This window comes from Parasteatoda tepidariorum, chromosome 9 (genome assembly GCF_982258835.1).
Source record: "Parasteatoda tepidariorum strain Cologne lab strain chromosome 9, Ptep-v5.0, whole genome shotgun sequence".
NCBI classification, from domain to species: Eukaryota; Metazoa; Arthropoda; class Arachnida; order Araneae; family Theridiidae; genus Parasteatoda; species Parasteatoda tepidariorum.
The window spans coordinates 85,476,469-85,497,270 of NC_141763.1; the positions used below are offsets into that span (position 1 = coordinate 85,476,469).

Consider the following 20,802-nt stretch of genomic DNA (forward strand, 5'->3'; position numbering starts at 1 on the left):
AGCTTTCTTTTTTACAGAAAAGACAATCTCATCAATCGTATACTTAGACATGTTGGAAATTTTCGTATTTCCACAACTAGAACAGCTTCAGCCACATGTCTTTTTGCAACAAGATGGTGCACCACCTCATTGGGCTATCATCGTTCGTAGTTCTTTGAATGACCATTTTCCAGGAAGATGGATTGGGCGAGGAGGTCCAATCCCTTGGCCACCCAGATCACTTGATATAACGCCTCTGGACTTTTTTCTTTGGGGATTTATAAAGAAAAATGTTTACAGGAGGATCGTGTCGAACATTGTTGATCTAAAAGCCAGAATTACAACCGCACTACCCTCTGTGGATGCCGACATGCTTGCCGCTACCTGGTGTGAAATTGACTATCGACTTGATATTCTCCCTGCGACGAAGGGAGCACACGTGGGAGTTCATTGACATGGGTCATGAAACTTTTTGAGTCTATCTAAATATTTATGTTATTAATTTTAATCTATCTTTATTTTATAAGTTATTAAACATCAAAATGGCTCCGGGACTTTCTAAACACCCTGTATATTTGAATTTCTTTAAATGTTGTTAATGGTAATACTGTCTTCAGTGTATTTAATCAGTGTATGTGGCTGTGATACATATCATGCTTTTTAGCAACGAGGATTGAATAGAAATGGCAGAAGAGTAATACTATTTATCTGAAAATGAAAATTAATTTTATCCAGTTAATTTAAGTCATAAAAAAAAGCAATTTCTAATATTTTAAAATCTGCCACTATTATTGTAAATATGACTTTCTTACTAATTCATATTTTTTTTCTTTTAGGTTCCAATAATTACAAGTTTCAACATGTAGACAGAAACAGTAATTAAAATAATTTTGTTGGTTTGCAAAAAAATGACATTTTAGTTTTAAATAAAAGTTGTACTTTGAATTTCAGCTGATTAATTATTTAAATTTGTAGTTTTATAGCTTTAAAAATTCAAGCACCTTAGACAACTATCTTCTAAAAATACGAGTATGAGTTCCCATAAATAATTTTTACTGACTGTAGAGTTTGGATAAGTGTTATTTTAAGATGATTTAAATCAATCTATTAAAATTATAGAAGAATTATGCATTTGAAACTTTCTTTTATAGCTTAACAAAAGAAGCAATTACTGCCGAAGGTCTAATATTAAAAATTTCAGGTTGAGAAATGATCTCTACTAGTGAAAAAAATATAATGATATACATTATTCTTCATATAATAAATATAAATAATATCTTTATATAGATGATATTTTTTATATAGTGAGTCTAAAAATTAATAAACTAGGTGGTCCGTATAACACCTCACCGTCGTAAGTGCTGAAAAAGAACAGATTTAAGTTGAGCTACATAAGCCTGAAATGTAAAATGTCGAATCTTTGGTTAATATATTAATGCTTCTAAAAATAGAAAAATATATACTTGAGGTTACGAAATAATAACTTAAGGTAGAACATGGAACACATGGCGCTAATAAAAAATAACCTTTCCAAGTGTTGAAAATACACTTCAGGTTGATTTATAAACAACCAGAAGTGTAAAATGGCCCACCTTAGGTTAAAAATATATACCTCTACAAGCATAAAATTATATACCGGAGGTTGAAAAATAATTACCTGAGGGAGAACAAAATACATTTGAGGCTGATTTATAACAACCAGAAGTGCAAAACAACACACCACAGGTTGATAAATATATACCTCTAAAAGCATAGAATTATATACCTGAGGTTGAAAAACAATTACCTGAAGTCGAACAAAATACACCTGAGGCAGATTTATAATAAGCTGAAGTGTAAAATGACACACCTTAGGTTGTTGAATAAATACTTCCACAAGTGTAAAAAAATATACTTCAGGCTGATAAGTAATAACCTAAGATTGAAAATGAAACACTTTAAAGTAGTAAATATCTACCTCTCCCCAGATGTAAAATTAAACATCTCAAGTTGAAACATATATACCTCTGGAGGTATATTTAAGGTATATTTGAGGTTGGTTTTGAGGTATTCATTTGCACCCTTTTTAACCTCAACGACGTATTTAAATAACAACCTCCTTTCTACCTTTAAAATATACCTCGTTTATACCTCATTTATACCTCGATTTTTTCATAAGGGTATGCACCCCTTTTAGTGACGTAGGCAAACAAATATTCCAGAGTCTTCTTTCTTAAGTGGTTAGATGACCGATTTTCTTCGTAACTTAAATAGATGAAATTAGGGCTTATTTCATTACATTTTTTGGCCATAATTGTTGGAAAACTTAAAATTATGATTATTTGGATAAATAAAATTACTGATTCAGATGCCCATGAACAGCCAACACAAAATAGAGAGACGTCCTTAGCCTCATAGAAGAGAGAAGGTCTCATCACGGATAGTAGTCTGACGCAACGAACATAAACTGCGCAGTTGAGAAAATTAAGAATGACGTCACTATGTTCGGGCTACTAAGCTGCGCAAGGGGGGAAAGAAAAGATATCATTACGTTTGGACTACTATAAGATCAAATTTCTTGTTTATGGTAACCCATGCAGTTGCCTTCTTTCTTCTACAAGGTATTGGCTTAGCGATGTTAGATGATCTTTGATGGTCATGGGTTGTTAGCTTTTATCAATTCTTATAATTTCCAAATAGCCAGCGTTTTGCAAAAAAAAATCCAATTTTTCAATTAACCAACGTATCATACATCAAAAAAGCAAACCGAGAAACAAAATAATGAGGCATTATTGTTTGTCATTCCCTTTCTAAAGTAAGAATGTAAAAAAATTAATCACGAAAATTTTTTTTTATAAGTCGAGAAAAAGTAATGAACTCAAATTATTTGATATAAAATCAAATTAGTTTCCAAAACAAAAATTCTTTTCCCAAATTATGATTCACTTGCTTCCAGGAACAAACACATACTAATTGGGTAATTCCAATTTCAAATTATGCCATAATCTCAAAACAAACAATTATTCTAAATTACGACATCAAAGAAGATTAATTCACTTGTTTTATCCTAATTACTTGAGATTTATGCCTAATCATTGATGGTATAATTGTAAGGGAAATTCCAGACATAAGGTAATGACACAGGCCATAATTCCAGCAGATTTGTAACGTAATAAAAATGTTAGTGGGGGTCATTAGTAACCGCTTCATTACTTAGTCTTAAGATTAAGTTTTAAGACTAAGCTTAAAGATCTTTAGTCAAGACCAAAATTTCAAATATTGATGTATTCCTTTAACTTAATTTATTCTGCATTTAGAAAATGATCTCTAAATTATGTATTATAATTATTATTCGATGTATTTCCATTTTTTAATGCTTTTTATCTAGATAAGAGAAGCAGAATATATATTACAGAACATACTTTTCTGGAAAAATCAAAAAAAAACTTTATAAAAAGTTTTTTTTGATTTTCCAGAAAAGTTCCAAGACTAAGAGATCTATTCTGCCTTCAGTAATTAGTTTATGAATCTAGATATATAATAAAATAAAGAATTTATGTGTCTGCATTCCGAATTGTGGGTGAGCCGTCGGTTCTAAAAATAAGACCTTCAACATGAAGCTAGCTGAATACATTTGTAAGCAAATTACGAAACCCGATTTTCGTTTTTTTTAAATATTTTTTATTCTCAAACATTTACGAAATTCAATTTTCGATCATTTTGAACCATTTAAGAAATTGAAAAAAAGCAACTATAGACGATTCAGTTTTGCCAAATATTTTAAAGATATCGTCAATGATGTTTGCTTTCCAATGATATTCTGTAATGCTTAATTATTTTTTATTCGTTATGCAAGGTTTTCTGAATGATCAACGTGATCATTGTAGCATAGGTGGACAACGAGTTCTTTCCAAAGCTAACTGAAACCATGCACCATGTCTTTATTTATTTCTTTTATAGTTATGCTTTTAAAACGTGATACTATAAAACTAAATAATTTAAAAGTAAATGATAATTAAAATATTTAAAAACATATCTGTAGGCTTTCGATTGAAAAGCAAAATGAAAGGCGAAATTGTACCAATTCGTTGAGGATAAACGTAAAAATTGCCAATGTACACGCCAGTGATATTTCATGTTAAAAATAGTCACTAATTGAAATAAAATAATAAGTTATGTACTAAAAGGCAAAATTATTGCAGAAGCGGTACTAATTCGGTTAAAAGCGAGTAAAAAAATCAACAAACTTTGACGTCAATGATGCTAATTTAATTTCGGTAATAGGTACTAATTGAAATTTAAAAAAAGTACTGTGTACTAAAAAGAAAATCAAAAGAAAAATTGCACTTATTCGTTAAGTGGAGCCATAAAAAATCACCATATTATTATAGGCACCAATGATGCTCAAGTTCGGTATTAGGCACACTGGCTTCATGGTAATTGGTGCAGTTTTAAAAGGTACCAAAAATACTCTTATGTAGACATATTATTATTGGCACCAATGATGATCAAATTCGGTATTAGGCACACTGATGGCTTCATGGTAATTAGTGCAATCTTAATAGGTACCAAAAATACTCTTATATAGACATATTATTATTGGCACCAATGATGCTCAAATTCGGTATTAGGCACACTGGCTTCATGGTAATTAGTGCAGTTTTAATAGGTATCAAAAATACTATTATATAGACATTTTATTATTGGCACCAATGATGATCAAGTTCGGTATTAGGCACACTGGCTTCATGGTAATTAGTGCAGTTTTAAAAGGTACCAGAAATACTCTTATATAGACACAAAGTTTCTTATAAGTAATTTTGGTGCTGAAGACTTTTACAGCCCCTTGCAGATATAGATCGTTAGTATGTGTCTGTACTGGAAAAAGTAGTTTGATGGTGGTAAGTCTAAATTTATTAAGAGTTGCCTCGAGCATCAAAAAATCCTGTTACATCAATTTTTATTTTGATCGGATCAACTACTATATATCTGTTACACTTAATTTACTGACGTAAAGTCACTAAAAAAAGCAAATAATAATAATAAATAAGTAGTAGTAATTCATTTACGTCGCACTAGAGCTGCACAAAGGGCTATTGCCGATGGTGAGGGAAACATCTCTGAGGATGATCCGCAGACATGCCATCAAAATTTTGATCCTCTGCAAAGGGAATGGCACCCCTGCTTCGAGTAATAAGTAAATAAATAAATAATATATAAATAATAAATAAATAAAAAAAACATTGGAATTATTTTTCTTTATTATTTGTATCGGTAATCGCCTTGTGTACAATTTTGTAGTGCTGGCCAGAACTGATTAATAGATTTTTAAGTTTTCATTCTGTATTAATATCGGTATTCAACTAATCATAAATAATAGAATTTCATATCAAAGTTATGAGACAATTTCTGTCAAATACTTTATAACAATAGCAATAACAAGTTTATTTTGACTACTTTACCCTTTTTGGATGCAGAAGAGTTCATAGCAAAATATTTCGGTCAAGTTTCAAGTTTGTAAAAAATTTCCAAATTGAGCCTGTTTTAAATTCTGCAACTCAACTCTTATAATTACTTGTTTCTTATTTTCAAAAAGTTTTGATGAACATGTCGCTAATAAGTGAAAATAAATAATGCGGACGCCTTTTAAATAAAATCAATCAAATGAACTACAAGTTCTACAGATGAATGACAACAATTATAAAACTTTAATCTTTTAATAACAAATAATTTAGCATCAAAAACGGATTCTAAAAATTATAATTCTAAATTACAACAAAAAAGAACAACAACAAAAACTATCTCAGGTTGCCGCGCAACCTAAAGTGAAATATTAAAACAAATAAATCTAAAGAAAATTAAAGGTGGCGCTTCGGTCAAATATACATACGCTAATGACTTAAAATCTTAAACATACTCCCACCTTGCAAAGTGATATTATAAATAGCACTTTGGAACAAACAGTTAGCATTTTTTTTTAAAACTTTAAACTAACTCATGTATATTGGTCACCTTTATATAAAACTAATTAAAAAAAATATTCAGTCATTATATAAATAGCAAAAAGTTCATAAATCTAAACGTTGTGGAATTTTTATGATTCTTCCCAATCTGCCTTTGATAGGAGAATTCACTTCCAAATTATCAGGCACATCAACGGACTTGGGAATATTATCAACTTCCAAGTTAAGTTTCTTTGAAGACTTTTCCAGAACATCCATATCGTTCTTTGCTGATAACTCTAAAGGATAAAGTCTTTGGAAAGGTCGGATCCTTTCTCCTTGAGAGGTTCTTAATCTGGCTACTCTAGGAATACTGTCCTTTCCAGGATAAAGCTCCAAGACAATTCCAAGAGGCCAATCTATGCGTCGAGCATTATCTTGTCCTATTAAAACAATATCACCGATGTTTATAACATCATTCCTTCTTATTCCCTTGTGCACTAGCTGAGCAAGATATTCATTTCTAAATCTTTGTTTGAGATCTTCACGTAATTTTTGCAAAAATTTTACACGTTTCAACATAGAGGTTCGATTCACAAGGTCTAGATCGGGAGTTTCGTTGCTGTTGCTACCTTCCCCGTATATAAATGTTGCCGGAGTTAAAAGTACTAATTCAGATGGATTATCATGAATGTAGGTCAATGGTCTGCTATTTATAACCGATTCACAGTCACATAAAATTGTAGTTAGTTCTTCATAATCTACAACAGATTTACCTAACACACGACGCAGAAGAGTCTTAAGCATTCCAACTATCCGCTCCCACCATCCACCCCACCATGCTGCTGTGGGTGGAATAAATTTCCAAATTATTTTCTGAGCGGTTGAGTACACAGCAATCTTGTCCCAATCTAAATTCTTTAAATAATTGTTTGCTCCTACAAAGTTCTTTCCATTATCCGAGTAAATGACCGATATTCTACCTCTTCTTGCGATAAATCGTCTGAATGCTTGAATGAAAGCATCTGTAGTGAGAGATCGTACTAATTCAAAGTGAACTGCTCGGTACACAGCACAGGTAAACAAAACGATCCAAGCTTTTTCATTCGATTTTAGAAACAGAGGACCGGCATAGTCCACACCAGACACTTGGAAAACTTTTGTCTGAGTAACTCTTTCTCTTGGAAGGGGCGCAAACGGAACTTCTACTGGTTTAGCTTGATGACGCTTACAAGTCACACACTTGGAAATAACTTTATTTACTAACTTTTAGCTTTAAGAATCCAGTATCGCTCTCTGAGTCTTGAGAGTAAGATTGAACGACCTGCATGCATCGCTTTTATATGCTCTTCACGGATTAATTCTAACACAACACTGTTAGCAGGTAAAAGGATTGGACATCTGAAATTCTCATTCTCATCACTATGTACCAGTTTGGTCTTGACTCTCAGAATACCACTTTTATCTCGAAAAGCTTGCATTTTTGGCGAGAAATTTATCATCTTAGAAATGCGTTGTTTGCATTGACTTAAAAATCACACTTTCTGCCTTTGTTAACTCCTCACAGATTAAATTTCCCTTCAACTTATCCTGATGTGAAACGTTGTGGACAAAACGTAGGATCCAAGCTACTACTCTTACATTTCTGCTATATGTTGAAAAGTAATTACACCATATTTCCGTTACTTCAATATTTACCATGGAAATAACTACTTGTTTTCTTTTTTCCAAATTTACTTCCTCTTCATTAACGGAAATTTCGTCAGCTGCTGCGGGCCATTGTGTGTGGGAAAGATATAGCCAGCTGGGGCCCTCCCACCGCTTCGAATTGCCAAGTTGTTGAGCAGAGCAACCTCTACTTGGTAAGTCTGCGGGATTCATAGATCCGGGCAAATGCCTTCATGCTTTTACTGGAGTCAATTTCCTGATTTCTTGAACTCGATTTTCCACAAATACACCCCATGTGTCTTCTCTTTTAAGCCAAGCTAATACAGTTGTTGAGTCTGTCCAGAAATGAACTTTGTCCGTCTGAAACTGTTTTACTATTTCAATAGATAGACGAGCTGCAATTGTGGCACCAAGAAGTTCAAGTCGAGCAATCGTTGTTTCCTTTTTCCCGCTAGGTGCGATTCTTGCTTTACTCTGTATCAGGTGAACTTGAACATTGCTTTCATCTTCTATTCTCAGGAAAACTACTGTGGAATACGCAAATTTACTGGCATCACAAAAGAAATGTAATGAAATGCGTTCATAACCTTTGTCACAATGTAACCACCTTGGGATTTCTATGTGCTTCAGATATTCAAGCTGACTTAGCCACTTTGTAAAATCTTCTCGTGTTTTTGTGTCAACTTCATCGTCCCAACCAATTTTAGCTTTCCACAAATTTTGTAACCATAATTTTGGTCGTAACGATACCGGGCTAGTTATCCCCATAGGATCAAAAACTCTGTGTGAGGCAGCTAAAATGCTTCTTTTGGTGATTTTTTCATGTTTTGTGTCTTTCATATCAGGAATATTAATTAACAGAGTATCACTTTGTCTATTCCACTTCATTCCCAGAATATTGGTCTCACTAGAATTAGGCTCTGATGGGTTAGTAGACTCCCACCCTCGTAAATCAAATTGTCTTTCAGCCATAATATTAGTAGCAACTTCTATAAATTGTTTCAGCTCTGATTCAGTTTTCACGCTTGTGAGGCAATTATCTACATAAAAACTGCATATTAGTTCCTGTATAATCTCTTTAGGGTATTTTTCATTCCCTCCCATTGCTTCTTCTAGTTTATTATTCAAATGGTATTGAATAGTGGCTCCTAGCAAAAACGGACTACAGGAAACGCCAAACACAACTCTTCGATGACGAAAATGTTTCATCTGTCCATCTTCTCCATACCATAAGAATCGTAAGAAATTTCTATCATTTTCATAAAGACTTATTTGCAAAAAAGCCTTACGTATATCAGCTGTTACGCCAAATTGATATCTTCGAAATTTATTTATCATTGAGGGAATTACTTCTATCAAATTTAACCCTTTTTCTACACAATCATTTAAACTAGGAACTCCTTTTCTCTTAGAAGAAGCATTGAACACGGGCCTGATTTTAGTTGTGCTGCTCTCCTTTATCACAGGTCGATGAGGTAAGTAGTGACAAGGTATCCCCATGTCTTCTTTTGGAACCTCTTCAATTATTTCCTCTTTCTCCCAGTCCTTGAACACTTCTCCATAGGCATCATACAATTTGTCGGTTTTCAACTTGCGTGTTGTCATTTGCAATCTCTTTAACGCCAAATCATAATTATCTGGCAAAGGCAAATGCCCATCAAGCCATGGCAGACTAACTATAAAACGGCCGTCTCCTTCAACTTTCACTGTATTTAAGAAATGTTCCATTGAGGCTTCTTGCATTTCCTCTCTAGATTTTTGTTCTGAAGGATCTTTTATTCCTAAAGAATCTAATCTCCACATCTCAGAAATATCCATTTCTTTTACTAAAAGTGAAGTAACCAACATTGCGTTGCTTGACGGTAAATCATTTTCAGGTGCTTTCCCTGTTAAAGTCCATCCCAATAGTGTCTCTATTGCTACTAATCCACTTGCCAAAACTCTTCGTTTTCCTGTCATAAGTTTTCCTATTACGTCAGCTCCAAGCAGAATTTGAACTGGTTGTGACTCATTTCCGACGTCTGACAACTTTATATTAATTTCTTCAAGCTCTTTTAACCAGGGTCCAAAGCTAACAGGTGTTATAGTATCACAAATAGATGCTTGATCTAAAGCTTCCATGTTACAAGTCAAGTTATTCTCTGGATTCCTTAATCTAATTCTATAACACGTGTGTTCAAATTTATCTGATTTATGACCACCAAACAGAGAGTGTATGAGAGTTTCTTTTCTCAAGGGAACATATTCCATCTTTTCAGTCAAATTTTTTAAAATATATGTTCTTTGTGATCCAGAATCTAAAACTGCTCTCACCACAATTTCTTTTCTATCAGATATCAGCTTTAGTTTCATAGTTTGAAGGAACACTTTCGGACCGTACGTGATGTTGGACATGTTTATTTCGGAACTTTCACTTTTCTGCCCAGATTTATCGGGTTCACGATTTTTTGCAGCTAAAGATTCACACATTAGTACCACATGTCTTTTACCGCATATGACGCATTTTATAAAAGCTTTGCACTTACGAATTGGATGTCCTTGCATTAAACAGGCAAAACAACATTGACTTTCTCTTACTATGTTCTCTCTTTCAGCTAAAGTCATATTTCGAGCGGAAAAGCAATCTGAACTTTTATGTTTCCCTGAACAAAACACACACACTTTCTTCAAATCTTTTACATCTGTAGTCAATAGATTTGCCGCTGTTGGAAATCTTTTTGTTGGCAAATCTCTTGCTTTCTTTTTAAAGGGTAGGCGTTTTTCATCAGATCCCAAGCCAAAACCTGACATGGCCAAATTAATTCTTTCTTCACCTTCCGTTTCTGCCTTCAGAAAAGCCATGATGTTCGTTAATCGCTCTTTGGCGTCAACTGAAGCAACGCGGGAAGAACTTCGGTTCCAGGCTTTTAGAAACTCTTCTTGGAAACAAGATTCTACCATAGGGAATAGTGAAGCGCATTTCTCGGTCGTAACACCTAACGTTTCTAAAGCTCTAAGATATGACTCTAGTTTGTCATAAAGGGACGTCATAGATATCTTTTCATGCTTTTGAACGGAAACTATGAGCTTCAACAATTCCCTAACATAAACTTCGACCAAAAGGTCATCCTTGCCAAATCGGGCTTTGAGGCTATCTACTGCTTTGGTATAGTTTGCAGCTGTTGGAGGAAAGCTTTCTACAACTTCTCTAGCTCTAGATCCAACAGTTGTAGCCTGAATCAGGTATTGAAATTTGTTTTCAGGGGCAATATCTGTATCGTTATTAATTTGTTCAAATTGTCCCCAAAATGGTAGCCAATCTTTTAAATCTCCACTAAATTGCCTAAGTTCTAATTTTGGCAAATTAAACTGCTTTCTGGCACTGGCACTAATAATATTTGGCGGAGACTCACCGGTTCTTTGCGATGTAGCTTGAATTCTCGCCAACTCCAGTTCATGTTTTCTTACACTTTCTCTCTCTTCATATTCTCTTTGTTTCTCTGTTTCTTTATATTTTCTTTGTCTCTCTTTTTCTTCATATTCTCTTTGTCTCTCTTTTTCTTCATATTCCTCCTTTTGTCGTCGATCATTGACAGTAGCTACCAATACACTTGTTACAAAATCTGGATCAGCTAAATATTCTTTACTTTTCAAAATGATCGTTTTCAGATCCGCTACAGTAGCTTTTTGAGGTAATACTTCACCAATTTCTTGGGCAACAATAATAAGATCTTCCTTTTTAAATCCTTTTGATGCTAAAAACATTTTTCAAATCAGAAGTAGCGTATCAACCGTCCTGTCGCGGACGCCACAAAATGTCGCTAATAAGTGAAAATAAATAATGCGGACGCCTTTTAAATAAAATCAATCAAATGAACTACAAGTTCTACAGATGAATGACAACAATTATAAAACTTTAATCTTTTAATAACAAATAATTTAGCATCAAAAACGGATTCTAAAAATTATAATTCTAAATTACAACAAAAAAGAACAACAACAAAAACTATCTCAGGTTGCCGCGCAACCTAAAGTGAAATATTAAAACAAATAAATCTAAAGAAAATTAAAGGTGGCGCTTCGGTCAAATATACATACGCTAATGACTTAAAATCTTAAACAGAACATTTATATAATTTTATAAATAATCAGGATAAAAGACTAAAAAATTCCTATAAACTGATTGGTAAGGAACATAAAATTGAATTAACTGTTGCTTATCATTACACGTGTGGTTTAAAAGAATTATCGCCAAGTCTTTTTTATTTACTAGCAGAGGACCACCATGAAAAAAATCATTACAAACTGGATAGTTTCTATAAAATATTTTTAAAAGAATTTATTATTATTCTAGTGACATGGTGTTTATGATTTATAAATTAAAGAATTTAATGAAATTGTAATGAGTTTAGATTTTAATAAACTTTAGCAAAAAAAAATTATTCCGTGAAGTAGAGAATTTTTTTAAGATCTATAACTAAACTTTAAGATCTATAACTAAACTTAAAAGATTTTAATAAACTTTAGCAAAAAAAAAATTATTCCGTGAAGTAGAGAATTTTTTTAAGATCTATAACTAAACTAATTCTACTTAATAGTGAATATACTATTTATGAATTATAGATAAAATGAATTCTTTACAATAATGAGACTAGTTTCAAAAACTTTTGGTTAATTTATTAAGGGTATTTAAATAAACAATTTTTATAACTTATGCACAAAAGTATTTCATGATATTAATGGGACAATTTGTATAATAATACTTATAATAATTATTATAACAATAATTATAGGAATTGTAAGAATTTTTATATTACTATATTAATAACATGATATTTAATACTCTCTAAAAACTTTCGGAATAGTAAAAAGTTAAAAAGTACCGGCACTCAAACTGCGGGTACTTTTTATCGTAAAATCTATTTTTATCGGAAAATGTTACGAAAGAAACAATTTAACATAGTGCAATTTTTACAGTAATCATTACCATAATATCATTAAATCACTCTATGGGGATAAATATTACTATAAAAACTACGGTGTAATAATTTACGGTAAAAATGAATTTTATGGAAAAATAGATTTTCTGATAAAATAGTTTTTACGGAGGTTGCACCTAAAGTGCATGTACTTTATACCGTAATTTTATCTGGACTTTTTTTATTGTGTACTATAAAGAAAACAATTCTGCAGGCCTTCACCTCTTAAACTACCCCACAGAAGAGGATTTGTATTCATTTAATGCCATAGAAATAGCAAAAACTATTCAAGCACACCATGAAATATGATTCAATAGAGGATACGACACCAACCAACCAAGAAAACAATTTGGCTCCTTTAGACAACTTTTCGAAATTAATCCAACTAACATTATCCCTTTATTCCAGACTTTAAAGAGCACTTATAGCTCATAAAACTTCCAAAACATAGCCTATAGTCTACATATATACATAGTTTAGAAATGAAATCGACACTTGCTCATCAAGCATTCATATTGTGGCTTCAAAAAGAGAGAAATAAAGAAAGATAATCAACAAATAGGGTGGACAAAAATATCTCTCTTTCGTTTACTGGCAGATAGCCACTATACAACACTCTTGAAATGCGGTTTGAAATTCTATTACCTGAATTCAATTACTGTCTCGGCTTTCGCTTGACTTTATTGAAATATTTTTCCTCTCAAAAGGATTTACAAACGTAGTTATACATTCTCAGGGGGTATGAATTTCAAGTTATTTTGAAAAGAAACTTTAAACTCACGTTTTATGCATTTTGTATTCGACGTAAAGATTTTTTTGAGGCTCTTTCTTTAAAAAAGATTCTCTCATAAACCATAGTCTTATTTTTTGTAGTATATGTTGGTGTGTCTAGTGCCATAATACTGTGTGTCGCAAAACAACCTTTAAGTTTGATCGCGAAAATGAATAGAATATTTTTTAAACTATAAGAAATACAAGAAAGATTATTCTCTGCTTAATTCTTAAACCAGCTTTTAATTCATTCTTATGAATACATAAACTTGTGCAAGTCAACTCAACTTTGTCTCTTTGACAACTTTGATTCTTGGCTATCCAATTTTGCCATAATTTCGTCACTATGCCGACCATTCCTTACTTTTAATGTATTTCATGCCAATTTATTTTAAATACTTTTTAAGTGTTAGTTATACTGGTTTGTTTTGCTTTGGTTGTTTTTTGGTTGAAATAGTCGTTATCGGCTGTTTATATTAATGCTTATTTTTAATTTTATAACACCTTACTATATGTTTGCGTTTCCATAGCCCCCATTACTCCAAATGTGTTTTGATACAGCAAGTGAATAATGGAAGAATATTGTGATGGAAAAAAACGGATCAGTAATTGTATAAAATTAGTGAATCAGAAGATCAATGAATTAATAAACGTGAGAATCGATAAATAGAACTATCAGATGAAAAGAAATCCTCAACAGCTCCATCAAATGATCGTTCGTCAATGTGAGATCCCCCCCCCCCTCCTTTGAAAGTTTGGCTTATTGAGACTTTTTGTCTCTAAGAAACACCCACACACGAGATTTGTTTATTTGCCTGATAATGACCACGCCACAGTTTGTGCTAGCAATATTTTGTCCACACAAGATATCGTCTACGATTCTTAACGTTCCACCACGATTTGTTCCATAAGAAACATCTTTCTCACAATACTTCGTTCAAGCAAAATTTTGTCCAGATCAGATATAGTCCATGCGTTATTTTTTCTCAAATTACTTTATCTCCATATGAGACTTCTGCCAAGCGTATGTCAAAAGCTTCATATGATAAAAGCTTGACACGGCTTTTCTTACGCGACATTTCTAAATAATGAGATTTCGTCTTACGAGACATCATCCATACACCTTATTTCATCTTAGAAATATTTTGTTCCTACGAATTATCACCATGCGATATTTTGTACTTGCAAAATTTTGTTCCCACGAGACATCGTTCATGCCGTTTTTCATGTTAAGGACATTTCGTCCATATGAAACATCACCGTACGATAGTTTGTACTTGCAACATTTTGTCGAAACGAGACATTGCCGCTGCATTATTTCATCCATTGCCCCAACGAAACTTCGTACTTACGAGATTTTGTCAATACGAGGTATCGTTCATAGCTTATTTCACGGTAGAAGAGATTTTGTCCTTACCAAATATCACCCTGCGATATTTTACCCTTAAAAGATTTTGTTCTTGCGAAACATCAGCATGCGATATTTTATACTTGCAAGATTTTGCCCTTATCACCCATGCCTTATTTCATCCTAGGAAGATTTTGTCCTTACGAAACATCACCCAGCGATATTTTGAACCTGCAAAAATTTTGTCCATATGAGATATAGCCTATGTCTTAATCTCCCGCTTAAGTCTCCTAGAGATATTTTGTCCTTACGAAACATCACCATGCGATATTTTGTGCTTGCTAGAATTTGTACCAATTGAATATCTTCCAATTGAGATTGCTTCCAGGCACCATCTTGAAATATTTTTTTTTTTAATTTAATAACTTTCGAAATATTCTGAATAATTTTAACTAGACAATACGAAAATGAGAATTCAAAATATAAAAAGGTAAAAAAGCTTAAAAGAACAAAAATGTTCAAAACCTGCAACAAAAAAAAAATAGTTTTCAACAATTCAATTTATTTTATAATAGAAATCAATCATATATTGTAAGTATTAAAATTATGCTATTTATAAGATCTCAATGAACAAAAAAAAAAAAATAGAAATGCTGTGTCGCGTCTTAAAGGTCTTGCTGCTAATTTTGTTTTATAAATTGGATTACAGTTAAAAGCCTTCTAATCCCATTTCTCTTCACTTAACTTCATTTTGTTCTTTACAGACTAGATATAGTTAAAATAATGTTATTTTGACTCAAGTGCAGTAAAAAAAGATACTCTTCAAAGATTTTTATTTTTCTCTCTGGCATTTTGTGTCATATGGGTTTCCGGAATTTTTCATTTTTTTTCCTTGAATCGGGGACTTTTAACTTCTTATTTTTAGAATCAATAAACAACGTGAAAAATGTTTGATCAATGCTATTTAATTTATGCTAGGAAAATTCCATAAAATTTTTATCGTGATATTTTTGAAATCGATAAAAAATAAAGAGGTCTTATTAAGTCTTTTTTATATATTGGAAGAAATGCCTGTGTAATTTCATAGTATTTATCCTTGATGTTTCTAAAATTCAATAACGAACTAACACCACCATCGTTTTTAAAATATATATATATATATATATATATATATATATATATATATATATATATATATATATATATATATATATATTTGTATTATATAATTTATACATAATTTATATGTATATAATTATTAAGTTGAAATTTTATGAATAGAAAGGGCTATTTTAGAATATTAACTTAACGCGATTTTCGCTCACAATTCCAATTTCTCCGAAAATGATAGCAATTTTTAAGGGATTCTAGCAGTATTTTTTCACTTTTTTTACTATAAATAATAACTATTTCAATTATATATAATCACTTAATTTAAACATATATAATAAATAGTACAAGAATTAATAATAGAAACTATTAAACTTCTGTCTACTGACTGCTCAAATGCATCCAAGTTGAAATTTGATGAATAGAAAGGGCCATTTAAGAATATTAACTTAACGCGATTTTTGTTCACAATTCCAATTTCCTCAAAAATTATACCAATTTAAAGTGATTTCTTGCAGCATTTTTTCACTTTTTCACTTAAATAATGACTATTTATCTATTGTTGTCTAAATTTCTCTCTCTCTCTCTTTCTTTCTCTCTCTCTCTCTCTCTCTCTCTCTCTCCCCCTCTCTCTCTCTTTCTGTCTCTTTCTTTCTCTTTCTCTCTCTAAAGATCATCAATGTATTAACTAGCGCTAGACTTGATGTCAAAAGTAAAGAAGTCAAAAAATTAGAAGTTTTTTTTACAAGAACAGTAGATTTTAAAATATGAACTTAACCAATTTTCGCACAACTCCAATGCAGTAAAAAATTATTGCAATTTTAAATGAGTCGGGCAATATTTTGTCCCTTTTTTTAATACAAATAATGATTATTTAAAATCGAAATAGCCAATTGATTTCAATATATTAAAAAAATAGTCCAAGAATTAATAATAGAAACTATTAAACTTGAAGTGAAAAAGAACTATGACGCCGAGCTACTGCTTGCTCGAATGCAAATACATTGAAATTTGACAAGTAGAAAATACCATTTTAAAATATAACGTTACTGCGATTTTTTTCGCAATTAAAATTTATTCGAAAATTATTGCACTTTCATGTGATTCTGGCAGTATTTTTTCTTTACTTTTTTACCATAAATAATTACTATTTCAATTCAATATATTCAATTAATTTCAATATATTCGATTAGTAGCTCAAGAATGAATAATAGAAATTATTAAACTTGGACTAAAAAAAATATGATGGCCGATCTACCGTCTGCTCAAATACAACCTATGGTCTTCTCAAATACAACTACAGTGTTGAAATTTGACAAGTAGAAAGTGCCAGTTTAAAATATAAGCTTAACGCGATTTTTTTTCACAATTTCAATTTGTTCGAAAATTATTGCACTTTTAAGTGATTCTAGGAGTATTTTTGTTCATTTTTCTACTTAAATAATGACAATTTATCTATTGTTATCTAAACCTCCCTCTCGAGATCATCAATTCATTAGCTAGCGCTGAACTTGATGTCAAAAGTGGCAAAAAAAAATTTCTTTGCAAGAACAGTTGACCATTTTTTAAATCCAGCAATTCTCTCTTCTTTAATACGAGAAAAAGTATTGATAAAATGTTCTTATATAAAGTTGCACTAATTATATATATATATATTATAAACAAAATATTCTCCTTTTAAAAAAAATCAAATTTTTAAGAAAAAGTAAACCAATATGATGAAAGCGAACAGAAGGTAGTGTTTCCAAGCAAAAAGAAATATGCGCGTATCTAATTTTTTTTCCAGTTTTATTATTTTTTCGATAAATCTACTTTAACATCAAACCATCACACTAATAAACAAATTCATAACCGCGGTTTTGTTTATTTATTAATGAATGTCAGTTTATAAAATTAACACTTACATTCAATCCATTACAAACATCAACAAAAACTAGCAGTAAATACAAACAAAAATAACTGGACATAAAATGATAAGGGGAAGATCACTTTAGCTTTGATGGAAAGGTCTATTATCGGATCAGCTGATCAGATCAGCTACCAAAGAACAAACTAATCCCTGTTCTTTTCAGATAACGACCCATTCCTTTTCTGTTTTGTTTCTTTTAAAAGGGAGCGTTTTTCCCCCATAGGAATTAAGGCTGCCTATATTGCTTAGATGCCCTTCTCTCTGATGAGCTTACAAAACTCGATAAACATGAGGTGAAGCTGATGTTACAGACCTCGGTTAAAAGAAAAATTAGAACTGCCAAATTAATAGTTCCTTAAATGCAGTTTAATCGTTTAATTGAAGGTTCCTTAAATTCTTTTTAAGTCGGGGGAAAGAGTAATGGGTCTTTAAATGGTTAAGATAAAATTCCTTAAATGTAATTACTATAAATCAATAACACAAAAATGTTTTTTTTTAAAGTTTTTAAATGTGCTTATTTGTGGAATTATATTAACACTAGAACAACCGTATTTTGGACTTACCTAAAACCTTCCTCAGAGATCAATCGAAATTGATGTTATTCCGAGGTAAATAATTTCTTAAAACTGCTTTTAATAATATTTTTGTGCTCTTTAACGTTGTTTACCTTAGTTTGTAAATAATTTCTTAGTTTATCAATTTTGTTGAAAATACAATCTGAAACTGTTTTCAGAGATTGAAAAAATGTTTTGTTGTTTTTTATTAACGTAATGGCAATGTAACGATACATTCATTTTGCGTTGCAGATTATTCTTTCGTAGTATCGCAAGTCATATGAAAGTAAGCAAAAGATGCAAGCATAAACAATAGGAATTAAAACATGTGCTATGTTTTAAAATGTGAAAGTTCCATCATTATTTGAACTTCAGCATAGGCGAAAAGTATATCCGCATGACATAAAAATAACAGCAAATCATTAACAAATTAGTTTTATTCGGTGTCTTTGCGGATGAGCTACTTTTTATTTTAGAGACTGAATTTTATGAATTGTTTGCTTTCTTATGTGCAAAACAAGAATTCAGAGTTTTTCAACAAGCACAAAAACGAACTCCCTATGAGTATTAGTGTGACAAAAGATTTCCTGGAAAATTATCTAAATGTTGTTTACAGTATCATAAATGTTTTTAAGAAAGTGCGAGCAGCCTACAAGTTTCATATCATGTAAAATAATTCCTGAGCATCGATCTCGTTCCATAGTAATAAGTGGCAGTGCTTGACTTCTACTCTACGTTATCGTCTGCAAACACATGAATACTAAACTGGTATACAAAAATTAGGAATGAAGTGGTTTTTTGAATGCAAGTTTGAACATCAAAGATTAAAATCGATGAAAATCATACCATAGAGTCCTCTAAATGTAAGAATATGGGAGAGTAAACACCTCGCAAAAAATGTAATCCACAGGAGCAATAAGGAACTTTAGTGAAAAATAGGCTTAAAACAAAATTGTTCAAATGACCAAAACATCAGTGGAATGGGTTCGACTGGAAAATTCCAGTCATTAGTATGGTACATGACCACCTCTGACTGCTAAGCAGGATTAACATCGTCTGCCCATGCTGAGAACCGAGTTTTTAAAAAGTTATTGGGGAATCACTGCCAACTCCGATTGTCGTGCAAATCGCAGCAGAGGAATTGTTGCTGGCGGCTAGGGATGTGCTACCAAACATCTCCCTAGATTGTTCAACGCGCGTTTAATTGGATTAAAATCCGGGGACCTTACCGGCCATTCCATGCGTGCAATATCTTCACTCTCCAACAATCCTTGTACAGTCACTGTACGATAAGCTGTAGCAGTATCATCCATAAAGATGAACTCAGAACCCACATCACCTCTAAAAACACGCATATGAGAAAGGAGAACCTCGGTACAAAAGCGGGCACCAGTGACTAAACTTCCTTGGAAGATGTATGGATCAGTACGGGTACCAAACATGATTCCACCCCATACACGAACTCCGCCTCCAGCAAATCGGTCTCTTCCGTTGATGTCAGAGGTATTATTGCGTGTTCCTCTCTGTCTCTAGATGTGTATGCGTCTAAAATCACTGGTAGGACTAAATCTGCTCTCCGTGAAGATTAATCAACCCCATTGTGTAGGTATCCAGTTGTTGTGCTCTCGGCACCACATTAAACGGCGTTTCCGGTAAACTAACGTTATTGGAACACATGGTAGTGGCAGTCGTGCAAATACATCACACTTTTTGGTAAAACGCGATATTTTCTGTGTGTGCCCAGTGATCTCTCCTGCTGTCAGTCATCTGTTTCTTTTGACCCGTAGGACCATATACAGGTCATCCGCTACCGTGGTTGTGCGAGAATGACCTCTGCTAAACCTGCGAACAGATGTCCCTGTCCTCTGAAATGCGCTCCAAGCTCGTGAAACGATACTGTGGGGGATCCCGAACTCCAAAACCAATTACAAGGCGTTGGAGTTGAACATTGATAGTCGTAAACTCAGAAGTGGATCAGCTGTTCAACTCCACTTATAAAATGAAATAAGTTTACACCGAAAAGCCATTACATTATGACCACCCTGCTAATAACATGTAGGACCACCTTTAATCTTCAAAACTGCTAGCACCCGCCGTGGCATTCATTCCACAAGGTGCTGATAGGTAGTCTGAGGTATCTGGTACCAAGCGCTCGCCAACTGGTCCAGCAATTCACTCAAATTGCGAGGGGATAGCGTGGCAGAACGAATTTGGTTTCCCAAGTAGGACCACAAATGCTCTATTGGATTATGGTCAGGTGAATTTGGGGGTCAAGACATGACTTGAAAGTCACTGGAATGTTCCTCGACGATTCGACCCTTATGGCATGGTGCATTATCCTGTTGGCAAACACCATTCCCCGCAGGAAAAACTGTTGCCATGAATGGGTGAACCTGGTCTGCAACTATGTTCAAGTAGCTTACAGACGTCAGGGATTGTTCTATGAGGATTATGGGTCCTAATGTGCCCCATGAAAACATTGTTCCTGGACGAGAAGCCATGGAAACCTGGGCGAGCCTATTGTTATAGATGGAGGGTGGTCATAATGTAATGGTTCTTCGGTGTACATAAAATAAATATATAC

The 20,802-nt window shown here is 32.7% G+C and overlaps 1 protein-coding gene across 1 annotated transcript; it reads right to left on the reverse strand.

Annotated features, from left to right (window-relative positions):
- Positions 1–6,026: 6,026 nt before the first annotated feature.
- Positions 6,027–19,660, reverse strand: LOC147804295 (uncharacterized). Its single transcript, XM_087151500.1, has 3 exons — positions 19,448–19,660; positions 7,812–10,781; positions 6,027–7,127 (listed from the first exon to the last, which is right to left on the reverse strand). Exons 1-3 carry the CDS (start codon positions 19,658–19,660, stop codon positions 6,027–6,029), a joined length of 4,284 nt encoding a protein of 1,427 aa, XP_087007626.1.
- Positions 19,661–20,802: the final 1,142 nt, after the last annotated feature.